A 19,530-nucleotide genomic window follows, 5' to 3' on the forward strand; every position below is an offset into this window, starting at 1 on the left:
AGCTACATAGAGAGACCCTGTCTCAAAAACACCAAAAACAAAACAAAAGCACTTACTTTATCTAGCTATTGTGTTAACCCATAAAACAAGACATGAAAAACCCACTAGGAACAGCGATGAAAGAGATAAAAAAAAAAAAAAAAATCAAAAAAAGATTGCTAAAACAATGCACCCTTCATACAAAATCCAAAAGCTTGAGTTAATATTTTTTCTCCCTAGGAATCTCATGAACACAGTAGAGTAAGCAGTTATTTATAAGCAAACTGTCATGTATTCACCCCCAAATAAATCACTAGGCCAAAATTAATGGGAAAATAGTTTAATAATTTTATAGCACAAAATAAACCGAGACAGGGAGAAGCAATGAGCTAATTCACAGACCCTGCTGTGACCTGTCTCACAAGCACACATCCCTCCAGCAGGCTCTACAGTCCTCCTCAAGGCACAGTCTCCTCGGGCTCTCACCCTGACTTGTCATAAGCACCGAAGCATCATGGCTGCAGCTCTAGAGGATAGCCCCTCCGTTCTGGAGACACTTCAGCTCTCCTCGGCTCCTCTCAGACTGGACTTCTGACTTCGTTTCTGCTTCTGACCCTGGATCCGGAAGAGCTTCTTCCTCAGGTCCTTCTGCCGCCTCAGCTTCTCCTCTTCCTCCTTCTGCTTCATCTTCACATGCTCCTTGTTGTGCAGGTGTCTCTGCTCTTTGGCCTTTTTCATTTTCTGACTGTGTATTGTGCTCAGAGCATCGAGCAGAGCCAGGACCTGACAAGACAGGAAGTGGTGAGCACAAGCCAGCCGGAGCCTGCCCAAAACCTACGTAGTCAGGACCTCACCACACTGACTGCTGCTATCAAATGAGATTCAATCCCAAGTGGAAATTAATTGAGTGAAAATTCGTCACAACTTGCATGGGGATGTAGGTATGTATGCAGTTTACCTCTATGATAAAGACCCATATTTATCACTATATGGAACCATATATAACTAGCTGAGTGGTTCACCAGATAGGGGTCCCTTACTCCCTATCCAAATATAGGAGGACTATGAGTAACCAAGGATGTCAAGTTGCCTCTGGTTCTTCCTCCAACTTCCAGGTCAAGGGCCCTGCATCAGTCTGGCCCTTGTGCTCCCGATGAACTCAGAATACAGCAGACATGACAAGTGTGCTGCTGGAAGCACTGTTTCCACATCTAAATGCAATGAGAAATAAGTCACTCTCAGACAGTACCTTCCTCTCATGAGGTTCACGTATGACAGCCGGTCTCTGCCTGTCCTTTGGTACTCTGCCTGCCTTTGCTTGGATCTTGGGCTTGTTCTTAAATGGCAGAGCTTTCTGCAAGGCTTTTGGAATGTGCAGTGAATTAAAATGTTTCTTTTGTCTCAGGATTGGCTGAAAAGGAAAAAATAAAACAGAGACTATGTTTAAAGTAAAATTTACATGTACTTAAAACCATTATGTAAGATCTTCTCATGGATTGACTCTTCTACAAACTCAGTCACACCAGCATCTGCTGACTACCAGAAATCAGGATTCAATCACCCATCCGATGTGGGCTGCCTCAGTGGGCATCTATACAGCTAGACAAAACAGTGTACACAGGACATTCACAGGTCTTCTGAAAATTCAGCTGGGCCTACTTGAACAGAGTGGAGCTATACGTCTTAAACAGAACAGAGAAGAGATTCAAAGTAGCTCAGGAGAGAACTTGGGTTTTATCTTTGAGACTCTAGGGTGGTTCTCTTCTAGCATAACAAGGATAGTCTGGCTTCTCATTGTGACTGTCAACCTCTTTTCCCTAACAGTAAGTTTAACTCTGATTCTGACTGAAGGATGGCAGAATAAGAATTAATCAGCACATAATTCTGTGTTCAAATTAAATATTTTGACTTGGATATTTAACCACTCCAGTGATTACTATAAAACAGAGTTCTGCAGGAGCCAAGCCACTGGAGAAAAGCAAGTGTGCAGAGAGCATCTCTGCTGGGTTTCTATTTCTCTAAAGATATCACCCATTATCTTGGTTAAAGAACTCAAACTTTCTGATTAAAAGAACTCAGATAAACCTTCTCCAAAAAGGAGGTAGTGCCTCACTGGAGGTGGGTCCCTGGAGACAGGTCTGGAGGGTCTATGGCCTGGACCCACATTCTATACACTCTGCTTCCTGACTGTGGATGCAATGTGACAAGCCTCTTCTTGGTCTTGCCACCATGCCTTCTTCAGCACGATGGACCATCTCTTCCTAAAATGTGAGCAAACCCTCCCTCCCTCCCTCCCTCCTTCCCTACGCTCTTTCTTACCAGGTATGTGGTCATAGCAATGAGTTAAGTAAATAATGGACCTTGCTGATAACTTCAGAACACACTGCGGACTCTACACTGAAACTGGGCACATGTGCAACTGTAGCCCACGCTATACCTGTCTGACTTTAGAACATTCCAGATGCCCAGAAAAAGAAAGAAACATGGATTTAAAAAAAGAAAGGGGGGGGATTAAAAAGCAATTAACAAAACAGCAGAAATAAATCTTTCCCTAATGTACACAGAGTAGAAAGATGAATTTTAAAAAAGACAGTCCTATTACATGCTGCCTAGCAGAAATACAGTTTGGTGTTAAGTACACCTAAGTTAAAAGTGAAGAGACAGAAGATATCCAATGCCATTAGTAACACAAAACTAACAGAACTCATACTCTTTATATGCTCTGGATCTATTATCCACAGTCTAAACGTCAAGATAATGGAAAAACAGGAAACAATAAAAACTCTTCCATTAATATCATCTTCCCTAATTATTGGCATCTTCACATTAACTAGAATACCATTTCTTATAGGATTCTACTCAAAAGACCTGATTGTTGAAGCCGTTAATACATCCTGTGCCAATGAGTGAGCCCTTTTAATTACATTAATTACCACATCACTAACAACTGTCTACAGCACCTGAATTATCCTTTATCTGCTTACGTCAGAGAAAACAGGTTAAGTCAAAAACTGTTACAAGGGGGGCTGGAGAGATGGTTCACTTGCTGCTTTTCCAGAAGAGCCAGGTTCAGTTCCCAACACTACAACCATCCATAACTCCAGTTCCAGGAAATCCAATGCCCTCTTCTGGCCTCTGCAGGCACCAGGTGTACACATGGCACACATAGGCAAAACACCATACACATAAAAATAATAAAATCATTTTTTAAGGAAAAAACTTGTTATAAGAGACAAAGATATGAATGATAAAAGTTCAACTGACTGTGATGACATAACTGTAAACACACATGTTCCCCACATCTATGCACCTAAATATACACACATGCTACAGACAAAGAGATGGGCAAAGCTCTTAGCCTAAGACCTGAAACTCTCAAGCAGCTACAGGGAAATAACACACTGGCACAGGTAAGTCACTCAGGAAACAAGATGGGTGACTGACAAATGGGGCCTTGTGAAATTCAAAGAAACCTGCTAACCACGTGAGAAAACAGGCTATAGAATGCAAGAGAATCTTGGCCATCTATACATCTAGCAGGTGACTATAAACTATAAACAAACACTATAAACAAAAAAGCAAATAGTCCTACCCCATGAAAAGAAGCTAAATACAGACTTCCACAAGGAAGAAATACAATGACTAATAAATTATTTTTAACACTGTTCAACATCCTTAGCCACCAGGGAAATGCAAATTATAACTACTCTGAGATTCTCTATCACCCCACTCAGAATGCTATCATCAAGATGACCAATGACAACAAATGATACAAAGTGTGTGCAGAAAGAGGAAGATTCATTTACTGATGACAGAGTGCAAATAAACTGTTCAGCCATTATGGAAATCAGTGTGAAATTTTTTCAAAAAGCTAACCAATAGGTCTTCCATATATATGAGCCAACTATACCCCTCATGGACAAACACTCGAAGAGATCTACATCTAACTACAGAGGTACCTGTGTTTATGTTTACTGCAGATCTCTTCACAACACCAAAAAAGGAAACCATAGGACAACATCTATGATGGACACTGATGTGAATTCTCAAAAGTATTAGAAGAAATGGAATCCAGAACTAAAAAGAATTTACATGATTACATGTAGGATTTATCCCTACGATGCAAGGAAAATGAAACAGATGCAAATCAATTAATGTGACTGGTTAAAAAGCCGCTCACAGAAAAATGTTTATTTGGCTCACAATTATTGTGGGATGGCTAGGTGGTCAGAACTTCAAAGAGCCACTACCCAGTCAAAAGCAGAGAACAATGGAACACAGTACAGTGTTCAGCGGGCTTTTTCCGTTCTTATACAATCCAGGATCACCATCTCTCCAGCCCCTCTTGTAACAGTTTTTGACTTAACCTGTTTTCTCTGACAATTTACATATTTGATGCAAACCCTATCAAAATTCCATAGAAATATAAAAACAATCCTAAAATGTGTATGCAAATATAAAAAAACAAAACAATAACAAAAATCAAATGCCCAAGGCAATATTAAGAACAAGTAGAACAAGGTATCCCATTTTTTGATTTAGGAAGGACCACTGTGAAACGCTATCTTCTGGACACGACAGACTGTACTCATGAGCCTACAGTGGCTGTGATCATCTGCACAGGCCTGCACAGGAGCAAGCCAGTCAACATTCCAGCACTGCGGATGGGTTTGGGGGTGTGAGGTTGAGGAGCTACTGGTGTTTGATGGCTACTGGAGAAATAATTCTTCTGGGGGTACAGGCAATGGTAGGGGACGGCCTACTGCCTAGACCCAAGTGGATTCAGTAGATTGTTCTTTAAAAATAAAGAAGAGGACATAAAGGTGTAAGGGAGGACTTGGGAGGTCCAGGGGTATCTGGGGGTGGATATGATCAAGACACACATATACATATATGCCTATTGTGAAATATTTGTTTAACTATGAAAAGATGTGCTGCATTTATTTAATTAGGTAAAGATGTGTTGCTGTTTTATTTTGCCTGCCTATTAGTCTAGGCACATTACTGGTCTAATAAAAAGCTGAATGGCCAATAGTGAGGGAGGAGGTATAGGCGGGACTTCCAGAAGGGAGAGTGAGTAGGAGAAATTTAGAGAAAAAGAGACACCAAGGAGACACCAGGAACTAGCCAGCCAAACACAGAGGAAGCAGGAAAGGTCACAAAGAATGAAAGAAAGGTAAAAAGCCCTGAGGCAAAACGTAGATGAATGGAAACAGGTTAATTTAAGTTATAAGAGTTAGTGGGACAAGCATAAGATAAGGCCAAGCATTCAGTTAATAAGTCTCTGTGTCTTTATTGGGAGCTGGGAGCAGCCCAAAGAAAATTCTAAGTACAGCATATACTCACATACATGATTATATATTATATAATTTATATAATATAAATATATGGCCAAAGAATAAATAAAATAGTCTTTAGAAACTTGAATTACTAGGCTGTAATAATGAAAATCGCAACACAGACCATTAGTATGGAAGGAGAGCCCAGAAATGACTCCAGACCCACGTGGTCAGCTAACTACATGCAAGGGCAAGCAAGAGGACACAGGATGACCCTGTCCATCAACATGTGAAAACTGTCTTGTTAAAAGTACGAAAGTAGCTGGGCAGTGGTGGCGCATGCCTTTAATCCCAGCACTCGGGAGGCAGAGGCAGGTGGATCTCTGTGAGTTCGAGGCCAGCCTGGTCTACAAAGTAAGTTCCAGGAAAGGCGCAAAACTACACAGAGAAACCCTGTCTCGAAAAACCTAAAAAAAAAAAAAGTACGAAAGTAAACTCTTAATCATACAGCTAAATCAACTCAAAATGGCTCAATGTTAGACCTGAACCCTAAATGTTTTCCAGGAGAAAAGTGCCTAGATTATTTTGGATACCACACCAAAACCCCCCCAAACCCCAAGGGAAATGACATTAGAGTGAAAAGCTTCGGCACTGCCCACAGAACAATCAACAAAAGGCAAAGGCAAATGCTAAACAGGAAAAGAGTATTGGTGAGCTGCCCACCTCACAGGGCTTAGTAACCAGAGCTTAAAAGGGGCTCCCAAGCAAATCACACAGCAACAAGTAAGCAGAGCCGGGAACTAGCTCAGTCTAACAATGAGAGTGTCAATGTCTGAAGCCTGGGAGCAATTTCCGTAAGCTCCTCCAAAACAACCTGTCTAGAGCAATGGGCAAAGCTCCCAGCAAGCATTTCTCCAAAGAAAACAAAATGAGTGATGAGAACAGGGGGACAGAGGTCAAAGGATATAAAAAACGGCAGAAATGCAGGATGAATGTGACAATACCCAGAGCAGGAGAGATATGATACACACAAGAACCATAGCTTACACAAATGTTTTGTGTTTGGGACTTTTGAGTGAGGGGGTGAAATGGCAGAAATGCTCAGTTGCTTCACCCACAGTATGTATGTAACCAACCACCTTACCAAATCCATACATATTACAATGTCACTAGTAACCCTCAAATATGACATTATGATTCTGCAAAGCGTTTTAATTTCATTTCCAACTCTGAGAAAACCACTGTCACCATTTTTCTGTTCCGTCTTCAAAACAGCAAATATACAATTGTTCAGATCAAACTCAGCACCAGACTTCACACTTGAAAATACAAGTCACATAAACAAGACATTATAGGGTTGGTGGGTTCGCTCAGAGGTACAGCACTTGCTTAACATATGTGAAGCACTAGGTTTGATCTCTAGCGCCACAAAAACTAAAAATATTGCAAATAAAGCAGCTGTGTGATGCTGTCTAGAAACACAGACACATGAGGCCTGTACCTTGTACAACGAGTCCTTGTTTGGCTTTAATTTGATGCCATGGGCAAGCCTCAGCTGATGCGTTGTCCGCATTCCTGACCAGGTGTCTTTCTCACCCACTGGTTTCAACAAAGACGTTACGGGGTTATAGAAGGCCGGGATGGAGACAGGATACCAAGTTCGCATGAAAACAATATCTAGAAGAAGAGGTTTCGAAAGAAGCTCTGTATCCATTTCAAGCCATACACAGACATGTGCACACCCCAAGTCACCCCAACATCTCTACCTGGTTGAACAGTATTGGAAAGAGAACTTAACCAATTAAACTACTGCTAACTATTGCAGAGCTCCGGGTGTGAGCCCAGCATGTACAGTGTGAACCAGCTGAGTACAAGATACTCCTACTGGACAGGGCTGGAGCTGACCCGCCTTCTGAAGAGCAGACTCCTTCAACCAACACCAGTGAGAATCAGTAACGAATGGTAACACAGTGTCCTCAACACATCACAAGGGAGTCTTACCACTCATTAGCAACTTGTCTTCAAAGCTGGCCCGGAATGCTCCTTCTGGAGCCCGGAGTGCTTTCTTGATCTGTCCCCTTATGCCACTGACAGTTCGAATGACAGCACCTTCAAATTTGGCTACTTCCAAGGCAGAATTAAACATCCCCTACAGGCAGCAAAATAAAAACACTCACATACATACATCATCACTTACAGCACTGGTTACAAAACAAAAAGCAATTCACTAAAGTGAAATACTAACATCAAGAAGTATACCACTCAACTTTACGTTCAGTGAAATAACCTCTTTACAAGAGGAAAGAGGTATTAATGGGTGTGAACTGGCCTAGACCGCCTTGGCATCCTCTTTTTTGCAGTGCTGAGAACCAAATTCTAGGCCTTACAAGCACTCTATCACGGAGTACTACCACTCTCCTTATACAAGCACTCTATCACGGAGTACTACCTCCCTCCTTTGTATATAAACACTATCACGGAGTACTATCGCCCTCCTTATGTAAGCACTCTATTACTGCATACTACCTCCCTCCTTTGCATATAAGCACTCTATCACTGAGTACTACCTCCCTCCATATACAAGTACTCTATTACTGAGCTCCATCGCCTGTCTTATGATCTTTACTCTCTTTAATAGAGACTCCTTCCTGAATGAAATTTTCAAACTACCATCTGTAAACACTGTGTAGTCTGCTGGAATCTTGCCGTTTGTTGCAAACTGCTTTGTCTACTTTCCACTTAACAATCAGACAAATTTAGGATTTTTCCCCTCACTAACACAGCTTTAAAGTAATACAACCCAGTGGATGAGTCTGTGTTGTCTCTGGAATAGTCTCATGTAGACATCACAGCTGTAGATACTAAGTATCTCTGACTTTAAATACAGAACAAATCAATATAAATAAAACAAAAAATATCAAAGGTCAAGATTTCAAATACTTTTCTAAAAACTCTAAACTTGTCCTTTAGAAATACAGGAAAACCTGCTACCTAACCTCATTTGATGATTCCCAGTCAAAACAAAGTCCTACTTGGAACACTGTATAACAGGACCTTCATGCTTGTGGGTGATGTGTATATGACACACAAATCTAAGTTTCTATCCCAAAGACAGGCCACTACAAACATACAAATATTTCAAAACCTGAGAGGAAAATCCACATTGGAAATACTGCTAGTGCTAAATATTTCAGGTAAATAAAGAGTATTCTACTCTTTCTTTAACAATATATAATTTATAACATGAATATATGGATATACAGACCTTAATAAATGAAGTATTCTTGAATATTTTATAAGGAAAACCAGTTAGTTTTAATTTCTTCACAATTTTTATGGATTTATCCAGGTCAAGGACAACTCCAGTGGCAGCAATCCGAAATTCAGGCTAAAAAGAACCACAAAAATTTGAAAATAAGAGTAACAGGAAAAGAAAAATTACAGTTCTCTGTGATACAATGCCAAAATTCCATTCACTTAAACAGCTAGCTACAAAAGACAGAATTTCTTTTATTTCCTTAGTAGGTACTTACTTATAATTTTGTTTGCTTGAGAAATGGTTTAACGTAGCCCAGGCTCACCAACTATGTGGCAGAGGATGCCTTAGAAGGCTGCCTCCTGGGAGATTTTAAGTATGTTAAGCCACTGCAGCTGACTTCAACATTCTTCTGAGAGTGATTTAATGGTAACAGTTTCATAACGATCAATTCGAACCAAAGGAAAAGGCAAATTCAGTTGCAACATTTAAAAATGAGACTTTGGACTTCTGGTGGGCTATTTTTCTTTTTTCTCATATGTTATGTATAGCCAATAATAAAGCTTGCTTTGTCCAGTCAAAGACTATTACGAACATACTTTGTCCACAAAATGTACTACAATAATTAGTATCCAGTGAACACTGCTTAAATACTTTTTAAATAAGTCCAAACAAGGCATAAAAATATACAATGCCATCATTGTCATTATAATTCTCTCTTTCTTATGACTCCCACACTCAAGCCGGGTGGCGGTGGAGCACGCCTTTAATCCCAGCACTCAGGAGGCAGAGCCAGGCTATCTCTGTGAGTTCAAGGTCAGCCTGGTCTACAGAGGCCAGCCTGGTCTACAGAGTGAGATCCAGGGCAGGCACCAAAACTACACAGAGAAACCCTGTCTTGAAAAAACCAAAAAAAAAAAAAAAAAAAAAAACAAAAACCAAAAAAAAAAAAGACTCCCACACTCTACTTAGGAAAGCCAGGCAGGGCAATTCTGACATTCAGATGGCTGAGACAGGAAGATTGTGAGTTCTAGGCCAGCCTGGGTTATACATCAAGACCTTGTTAGAAAGAACAGGAAAGGAAGGAAGGAATGGAGGAAGGAGGGAGGGAGGGAAGGAGGGTAAAGGCTGCAGGAAGACTCAAAGCAAGGAGAAACTAAGTACTACATATTAAAGGTAGCTGATTTTCAACTTAGCTTCACGAATTCAGTTCAGTCTCTAGTTCATTTGAATAATTGATAAAGAATGCATCTCTGATATTTACCATCACACCACTGACAGACTGTATCGCCAAAAATCCAGTTCCTTGTGGGGTGATAGGACCTTAAAGAAAACAGAAAAGAAAAAATAGTAAACCACATATTTTACTCTAACCCCTTTTCTCAAAGAAACAAATCTTTCAAGTTGGGGTTTCATGACAGGAAAAGAACTATAACGACATAAGCCTAAATGGTATAAACCGATCTTATAATTATTATAATCACAATTTACCCCAAAAAGTTGCTCCACAATGCATGTGCTGTGGGGTGTACTTTAGAAGCCTCTGCCTGCCATTGTGGTCTTCAATATAGTACAGTGGGATTGTCTGAAACCTCCTCCATCCTACAGAAAAAATAATTGGGTCTCGAGACTTGAGGATTTTCTTATACCAACGATGTTTCTTGAGGCGCATCTGGAGATATAAACAGTCAATAAAACACTGCGCATGCAAATAACCTGTCTCCAAGCATGCAGCAAAGGGTACCTACCTGCACATATCCCACAGTGCCCTCACTATTGCCCAAACCACCCAGAATAATCGGGTAGTGTGGGTCAAAGTTCTGCACGAATTCACAGGGGATGTTTTCAATCTCAATTCGGACATACATTCCAGGTCGAAAACCCTCATACTGAACTCTGGTTTCATCTTCTTGATCTTCAAATTCAGCATGGTTAAGCTACAGATGAGATAAGGGGACAAAAACAGAAGCACAATAAACCCACGGTATTCTTAATCAACATTAAGATTAAATTTTAAAACATACAAAGGAACCATGGACACAACAATTTCGGTTTTATTGTAATAAAAAGTTATATATATCCTCTTCACCTCTGTACTTCAAGACATGTACCAACAGTGTTTTCTGTTGTTCCAAGTCACAGCCACTAACTCCAACCAAAGGATGTTGCTTAGCGAAGGTGCCTGGGAATACTCTAACTCCCTGTCAATCATTTTATATAACTCTGCTCATCCTTGGTCTTAGAACAGCCTGTCTACCCTCCCTGCCCCTCACTCTCAGCTGATGGCTATTCCTCCTTCCAGTCAGCTGTGTTCTGGTGTTTGTACCCACACAACCTTTCACTATAGCTCTGCACTGTAGGTTAAGGACAAGCAACTACTTGGTAAAAACATTTTTTGGAAACAAGATCTATGTAGTCCAGGCTAGCCTTGAGCTTCAAATCCTCCTGCCTCAGTCTTCTGAGTACATGAATTACACTTGCTCACCACCATGCTAGGCCATAAATTAAGATTAAATAACATTTAAATACAGTTCTTCCATTGCACTTGTATGTGGCAGGTGGCTGGGATGCTGAGCAGCACAGAGGCATCTACAGATTATTTAACCACACCTCTATTCAATGCCAAACTTCTGGCTCCCAAAAGATCTTCCTTCTATTATTTTTCTCATCTTTTCAAAACCTTTTGAGTTCTCTTTCTTTACCAACTACTGTCCTATAGAAATAGAACTGCTTCACTTTGAACAAAACTCCACGTTTCCTAAGAGTCAGTCTCCAGAGCTTTTCTCACCTAGCACTGCATGAAAGCGCTTGTCAGTCACCACAGACCTTCCATGCGGTACCCAGTGGTGGCTTGCCCCAAGAAGAGCTTCTAGAGCAGGAAGATCTGAAGTATAGACTGCTGGCTTCTGGCACACCTGCCCTTGGAAATTTATCTCTTGGCCACTCTTAGCCCTACGCCTCATCTCCACTCACACACACTCCTGTTTCCCTCTGTGCTAACTTCCCAAGCTACCTTACGGCTTAAAGGAGCCTTTCCTTTTCAGGGACCTCCACTTAGGTAAGCCAGACCCATTAGAAGTTCAGGGCAATTAGAGAGAGGTTAAGTTAGAGTGATTTAGCTATTAAGAGAGACAGGCAGTGTGCAGCTACAAGTCAGGGTGTGGACGTCCTACTTAGCTGTCCTTACAATGGTAGACAACTTTCTGCATCTATGTAAGGCACAGTTTTTCAAAGCATGTAAAGTCTATTTAAGTGAGACTCTACACAAGCTGGTTCACTTACTTATCTTACAGCACCTTCTTCAGTGAGTAAGAGTGCTTGTTGTGTGTATAAAAACACACATAAAAAGTCAGGCATGGCTGTGCATGTCTACAACCTCAGCTCTGTGGAGGGTGGAGATGGAGGACTGATGGGGCTTTGGAGGCTACCAGCAGACCTTTGGCAGGGTCTGTCTCAAAGGACCATGGCAGAGAGTGACAGAGCAGGACACGTGTTCTCTCAGCTGTGTACATGCACACAGATGCATTCGCTCACGTGCACACACACAGGGAAACAATTTTCCTGTGTAAATGAAATTTTAAGGTTGTTTCCATGTGATGCACTGTTTAGATTTAGAATGCATTCAGAGGGAAGTGCTAACACATTTAAACTCAAGGCCACCCACAAACATTCTAGGTAGTTTTGATTTTTTTCAATTGTGTTAATGTTTCTTGACTCTCAGTACAAAATATAAACTGGATCTCAGGCCAAGTCCTTCTCTTCCTACATTCTCTTATTTTCTGTCCTTCTAGACTGCCTCAACTGCATGAGTTCCTCAGAGGCAGAGACCACATCTCAGTCATTACTGCTTCTTGAGCATGTGGAGCCCGGTACAAAAGTGGTGCTGACGCCTCCCAATGAGAAGAAAAGGCAATCGCGGTCTGAAGAATCCCACCACACAATTTCCACCCGGGGCTCACAGGAAAGCGGGGAGCCGGCCAGCAGGTAGCGCTGCCTCAGCAGCAGCCAAGGACTGCTTTCTTACCTGTGCTTGCCTCTGCATCTCACCCTTAAGATCATCGAAATACGTGCTTTCTCCTCCGTCATACTCCGCGTCAAACAGCTCCTTCAACTTTCTCTTCTTACTCAGATGCTTTTTCTTAGCACTTTCCTCCTCAGTTGGGTCAGTTTCTTCCTTAACGTCTTCTTCTGTATCTTCAATCTTAAGTTTCCAGAATAAAAAGTATTGAGAAGTTTATGGAGAACGTTCTTTAAATAAATAAAGCAGATTTTTATACAGCGTTTGAGCTTAAGAATTCTTTCTTATGATCATCATGAACAAACAGACTTTGGTGCTGCTCCACTCTTCATCTGGCTGGGCGTGGCAACAGGCATGAAACAAGTGTCTCTCACTTAGATGCTCCAGACACTGTTCAAAGTATATCAGGAAGAATAAGGAATCTTTCTATGGTGCTTTTAAATTCCATCATTAAATAATAGCAAAAGAAAGACAAATAAAAAGCATGAACTTGACAAATGATTACAGCAGAGGTGGGAGGGATAGTGGGTCTCATCCATGAACTGTACAAATCAACTGTTGCCACTCTTCAGGAAGCTATCTATCCATCTGACAGGGAAGTCAAGATCTCTCAGGACATACTGACTGGATCAAGCTGGCAGAGCCACAGCAAAGCCATACCTGAGTATCCGGGCCCGGTTGTCCCTTGTGCACGTCCCCCGTTTCTAGGTCTTCAAAGTCACCGTAGAGCTCCTCTGAAAAAGAGCATTTAAATGTCTGTTCTGTGACACTAGCACGGGCCAGCCTAGTCAACCCTGTGCTCTGCCTTCCAAACTTCATCTCTGTTTCCATCACTCTACGTGCCAGGAGTCCTAAACTTACACAGCTTAAAAACAAAAGCAGTTCACTATTTGCTTAGGAAAAGTAAACCGGCCCAGGACTTGGAACCTCACCTCCTGATGATCATCTTTCACATCTAAGTACTGGACACTGTATGAGAGACCCAAGTGTAGCCTTGAAGGTCAACTCCAAAACAACATCTCAAAGAGTAAGTGAAAAGACACAGCCTGATGACAGCCCATGTGAAGTGTCTGCCAACACAGCACATCGTTCCTGTCCTTGGGGAAAGTGAGACTATGTATGTATAGAGCCTGAAACAAAATTAGGGCTCAAAATAATGCTGAGCTCATAGGAAGAGGTCATTATTTCATCTACTTGTTCACTCTTAGAGCTCTGGGTTCAGTTACAGGCTGTCCTCTTTAAAACAGACAAGTTAAGAAAGAATGCCTTTGGGAGGGCGACATTTACTGTTATTAAGACATATTCACATAACAGATAGGAAGCTCTTGTTTATAACAAAAACTATAAAATATAAGCATATACCTAGAACTGTGTTAGAAATTTACACACTAAATAAATGAAATATAACAGGGCTAGTGTCAGAGCTCATAAGCAGAGGTGCCTGCTGCCAAGCCTGAGGACCTGAGGTCAGGCCCCAGGACCCTCTGACTCCCGAAGGCTGTCTTCTGTCCTCCACACACATGCTAGCCGCACAAGCGCTTTATTCTGTCACCAAGGGGCATAAAAGGAGCAGCATCAGACACTGCGAACAGTATTCTTTAACACTAGGTCCAGCACACCTGACACCCTCTTCTGGCCTTCAGGGGCACCCGGCACACATACATACATGCATGCAAAATATTTATACAAGGAAAACTACCAATACATTTACAAAAGTTGAGAAATGAAACCTAAACCCTACCCAAGGTTTATCTATAGTAATCAATGCTGAATGAAAGCAATAAAGTAGATGTTTAGCGTCCCTCCTTATGGGCACATAAAGAAAATGACCTTCAGAAAAAAATTTGGTAATTGTGAACTGCAAAAAGTGACCAAAGAGTTATCTCAAAATCATACTGTGTGTGTGTGTGTGTGTGTGTGTGTGTGTGTGTGTGTGTGTGTGTTACCGGGAATGAACTCTTCAAGGCCTCTGTACATGTTAGATGAGTACTCTATTACTGAGATGCATTCCAAGCCTTTTCCATTACGAGACAGGGTCTTATTCAGTTGCCTAGGAAGGATGTCCTTGAATTTTCTACGTAACAGTGCTCTCTAACATAGACAAAATACAAAACTTGACATCAGATCCTGTCTCCAGGTTCCTGACTTGAGTTCCTCTCTGATGTCCTTGTAAGCTGAAATAAACCCTTTCCTCCCCAAGTTGTTTTTGGTCATGGTGTTTCATCACAGCAGGGGACACCCTAAGAAAACAAGTAAACTTTTATACATACAGTTTTAAATGAGTAGGAGGAAAGATCTCAAAATGTTAACGGGTCTTTCACATGTAGCAGAATTTTAGTATTATATGTTCTTTCTAAAATTCTCTGCTATGGATATGTACCTTTGCTTTAAATTTTCCAGGACTTTTACTTTCATTAAAACAAACATGCTGAGGATAACCCACACACAGTATCTACTTGTAACTATAGGAGGTTTCTCACTTTCTTTAAAGTCCCCAAATAGCATATAGGTCAGCTAAGGGCAGAAAACAGGATATTATTTGTCAATTCCCCAAAGCATTCACAACTGCCCAATTTTCAACTTGACTGTAAGACGTTAAAGAAAATATGAAGGGTAGGAGAATGGCTGTTGGTAAAGTGCTTGTACTTGCAAGCTCAGAGACCTCAGTTCTCTCCCTAGAATTCACGTCAACAAAAGCTAAGTGATTTGCAATCCTGGTTAGGGAGGCCAATCCCTAGATCTTGCTGGGCAACCCGCCTACCATACTTAGTGAGTTCAGGAAAATAAGAGACCAGGCCTAAACATAAATATATAAATGGGTAGGCAGTGTCTGAGGAAGGAACACCACACCACCCGAGAAATAACAGCTAAGGCTGTCTGCCCCTTGCTTCCAGAGGCATGTGCACACTCAAACACACAAAGAAAATGTGCAGCCCTGACTTACCATCTTCTGCTAAGATCTTGGCTGCATCTTTCTCATCTTCCCACTTCCCCGTCACAAAGCAATCTCTGATACTGTTCATAACCTTACACAGAAAAACCAGCACTTAGTACATTTATATAAAACAACTATTTTTCAGAAATGGTAACAGACAACAATTTGCCTCTAAATATTTTTCAGGACACTTCAAACTGGCCCTGTAATCCTAGTACACACCTATAATCCTAGTACCAGGGTTGTTGAGACAGAAGAATATTCATGCTCAGTCTAGATCACACAGTGAGCCAACTTAGAATACAGAGACTGTCTCAAAAATATTAATAAGAAAGCAAATACACACTTCTGTGGATACATTCATTCCACATAAGTGTGTGAGATATTCTTACAGAATAGCAGAAAAAATCTGCAAGTATATAGAAGGGACATATTCCCAGAACATATAAACTGATGAGGGGTATGTTCTCAGAATAAACAACTCTATAACTAAATGCCTACATTTTAAAAATTGGCAAACAGTATGTACAGGTATATAATAAATAGATAGCAATCACCTGAAATGATGCTTGACAACACTAGCTATCTGAGAAATGCAAATCAGTATCATGATATGACACATTTCACACCTTCTAGTGTGGCTAAAAAAAGATAGATACAAAAAACTCTTGAAGATGTAAATAAACTAGAGCCCACAAATATTGCTGGTGGGAATGAAAACTGCACAGCTGTTTTTTAAAAGAATGGAGAATATATGAGGGAAAAACTTGTTTTCTCTAATCTTATCAACAGTAACTAACATACTGTTCTGATATAGTTTTGTATATAACACTGAGATAAATGAGATGAGCAATTACATGATTTTTCTAATTTTACTCCTTCAATTCAACCAAGGGCTAATTCTCTAGAAGGAATGTACTTAAAGATATAAATAGATAAATAAAGAACATGAAATTGAGGAGAGGCAGTGCAGGGTGGATATGATCAATATACATGTATGTATGTATGTGTGTGTATATATATATATGAAATTATCAAAGAATATTATATTAGGTTCCCTAGCCACCTTTCGAGAGAAAATGACTTCTTCCCCTTCCCCGCCTTTCTGCCAACTAGCAGCCATCTACCAAAGAACAAGCCTAGTTCTAGACCTGAACCCTCTTCCCCTGAACCACCTCCACCTGATAAGTCTATTCTTCCCTTTGCCAATTGTGCAGACTAGTTCTGTGTCAACTGGACACAAATCATTTGGGAAGTGGGAGCATCAGTGGAGAAAATGCCCCTACTGGATCAGCCTATGGGCAAGACAGTGCTGCATTTTCTGGACTGATAATTGATACGCGATAGCCCAACTCACTGCGGCAGTGCCACCTCTGGGCTGGGGGTCCTGGGTACTATAAGAAAGAATGCGGAGCAAGCCATGAGGGGCACCAGTTCCTGCTAACATGTTCCTGCTTTGAGTTCTTGCCCTGACGTGTCTGGATGACGGACTGTGAACTCTAAGGGGAAACCAATCCTTCTTCCCCAAGTTGCTTTTGGTTATGGTGTTTTATCCCAGCAATAGAAACCCTAAGTAAGACACCACCACCCTTACTCTCCTGTCACCATCTGCAAACACCAAGGCTACTTCTAGACCAAGGTCCACAAACCCTCTTGGTTCCTGAGACACCACTGCTGGGTAAGTCACCTCCTCCCTCTCCCACCCCCTGCATTCCTTCCCAGTTACCACCTCCACACCCACAAGTCCAGCTCCAGATTCACGGCCTGTGAATCTGCTTTCTTCAAGAGCCATCCCCTTTCCTATACGCCCACTGCCATCTCTGCACCCACAGGCCTAGCTAGACCAGGGGTTGGGAGCCATCTTTCCCTGGGCCAATTACACAGCTCATCCACTAATTTTATATGACCCACCTCAGGTCATACATCTACACTGGCCCAATCCAAGGAAGGCCAGGTTTTCACTTTCACACATAAAGCCAAAAAAAGAAGTCCACATACCCAGGTCAAATCACCAAAACAAAAACTAACATGAATGGCCATGACAGCATGTTTCCCATCAAACCCAGCAGTCTTACAGAAGTGTTCTCTATTGAGAACTACCTAGGTGAACCACAGCACACAATTTAAAAGCACAATCATAAACTTTATCAAAGAATTCAAGGAATTTAACGAAGGCATAAACAAATACTTCACTAAACTCCATGAGGGTAATGTAAACACCTGAGAGATGTCCAAGAAAATACAAACACATGGCTGAATGAAATGATGAAGATAATTCACAATTTGAAACAAACTGAAGTGAAGATGGAATGAGAAAACGCCAACATCCTGATTAGAAACCTACAGGAAAGCCTGGCCAGCAGAATGAACGAGTCAAGCAGAAGACAGGACACCAGGACTGGAAGATAGAGCAGAGGCTCTGGACTGAAGCAAGGACTATGAAATAATGTTAAAGCACAGGAAAGGAAGATTTGGAAATGTGGGACACCATCAAAAGACCAAATCTCATTACAGGCATAACTGAGGGAGAAGAACCCCAGATCAATGGCATAGACCAGATCTTCAACAAGATCACAGAGGCACGCTTTCCCCCAAATTAAGGAAAGACACATCCATACAGATACAGGAAGCACACAGAACACCAAACAAGGCCGGAAAACAAACACCCCACAGCACATCATAGTCAAAACACTAAGGACACAGAACAAATCAAACAAACCAAATTAGAGCCCAGCAGATGGCAGGCAAGAAATAATAAAAATAAATTAATAAAATGGAGCAAAAAACAAACAAAAACCAATACAATCAATGACTCTAAGGCTGGTTCTCCGAGAAAAGCAAGTACTGGTTAAACTCAGAACCTGTTACTGCTTGTACGCCGGAAACACTGACATGGGGAAATGATCTGTTAGAGAACAAGAAGCCAGTGACAAATATGCAATCCTGAAGTCAGAAAATGTTCTTCTAAAGTAAGTCTTTAATCATTTCACTGCATTTCAATGTGTGTGTGAGGGAGGTGAGAGGTGGTAGGGACTGTGTGTCCAGATGCTAGGTAAGCATTCTGCCAATGATATACTTCCAGCCCCAAGACTTTCCAAAGCACACAGACCGCTCAGCATTACCTCCTCTAAATCCCAATCATGAGGCGCCTCCACAAGAAATCTAGAGCAGTCCAGAGAGTCAGCCTTGTGCTTACACCCTCTGTCCGGCTGGCTGACACGGAACAGCCCTCCAAGCTCTTCTAGGGTGTCTCCATCTTCGTCTTCATTATCCTCTGTCACTAAAGAGACCACCATAAAAGAAAGATGAAAATAAAAACTTCAATCTTAGAGGACTCCTTGCCCTGAACTAGTTAAACCACACATCTTAGAATTTAAGGAACTGTGGTCCCCGTTCATTATAGACATGTTGTGTCCCTGGGCCACTCACTCACAAAGAGCCAAAGGGCCAAAAAGCTATCACTTAATGTGTCTGGAAGACGTGAGTACTGGAGGCTGGGGAAGGGAAGCATTTAAAGGAAAAGATCTTCCAGAAGATCGTCTATGCAGAGCTCCCTTAGAACTTCTGTCAGTAAGTGTCTGAGGTAAAATCTAATGAAGAGCAGTACAGATCACTCTCCAGTTTCCTCTCATGGGGCAACTTATTTCTGCATTTTTTTTCCTAAAAAGAACTGATTAACAAGCTTAACAAACTATAAAAATTAGTGAACATGGGCAAAGAGAACACAGGGCTCTCATTCTTAAAGGAAGGGGGGGTGACTTTCACAGGCAAAAATATGTTCTTAACATTAAATTTAACAAAACAAAACACATTCCATGAAGGACTTTATAAAATGATACAACGGACAATATTCTCATTAAAACTTTCATGCCAAATGAACAATATATTATTATAAGACCAATTTATGGTCCCTATGACATGATTATAAACATCTGCCAAGGCCAGCAAAAGGCTCAGCAGGTGAGGATGCTTGGCATGCAAGCCTGGTGGCCTGAGTTGGAACCTGGAAACCCATAAAAGAGTGGAGAGAACCAACTCCACACATGTGTCCTGTAACCTCCAC

General features: G+C 41.3%; 1 protein-coding gene across 1 annotated transcript in view; it reads right to left on the bottom strand.

Annotated features, from left to right (window-relative positions):
• Positions 1-303: 303 nt before the first annotated feature.
• Positions 304-19,530, bottom strand: part of Bms1 (BMS1 ribosome biogenesis factor) — a 35,306-nt gene continuing 16,079 nt past the window's right edge. The window contains exons 12-23 of the mRNA XM_059258461.1: positions 18,590-18,747; positions 15,477-15,558; positions 13,193-13,266; positions 12,539-12,715; positions 10,263-10,451; positions 10,006-10,186; positions 9,779-9,837; positions 8,524-8,646; positions 7,260-7,407; positions 6,760-6,935; positions 1,229-1,390; positions 304-762 (exon numbers count right to left, since the gene is read on the bottom strand). Coding sequence (XP_059114444.1) covers positions 538-762; positions 1,229-1,390; positions 6,760-6,935; positions 7,260-7,407; positions 8,524-8,646; positions 9,779-9,837; positions 10,006-10,186; positions 10,263-10,451; positions 12,539-12,715; positions 13,193-13,266; positions 15,477-15,558; positions 18,590-18,747 — 1,754 coding nt within the window. The 3' untranslated portion in view covers positions 304-537. The remainder of the gene's footprint in view (positions 763-1,228; positions 1,391-6,759; positions 6,936-7,259; positions 7,408-8,523; positions 8,647-9,778; positions 9,838-10,005; positions 10,187-10,262; positions 10,452-12,538; positions 12,716-13,192; positions 13,267-15,476; positions 15,559-18,589; positions 18,748-19,530) is intronic.

Source organism: Peromyscus eremicus, chromosome 3 (assembly GCF_949786415.1).
Source record: "Peromyscus eremicus chromosome 3, PerEre_H2_v1, whole genome shotgun sequence".
Taxonomy (NCBI): Eukaryota; Metazoa; Chordata; class Mammalia; order Rodentia; family Cricetidae; genus Peromyscus; species Peromyscus eremicus.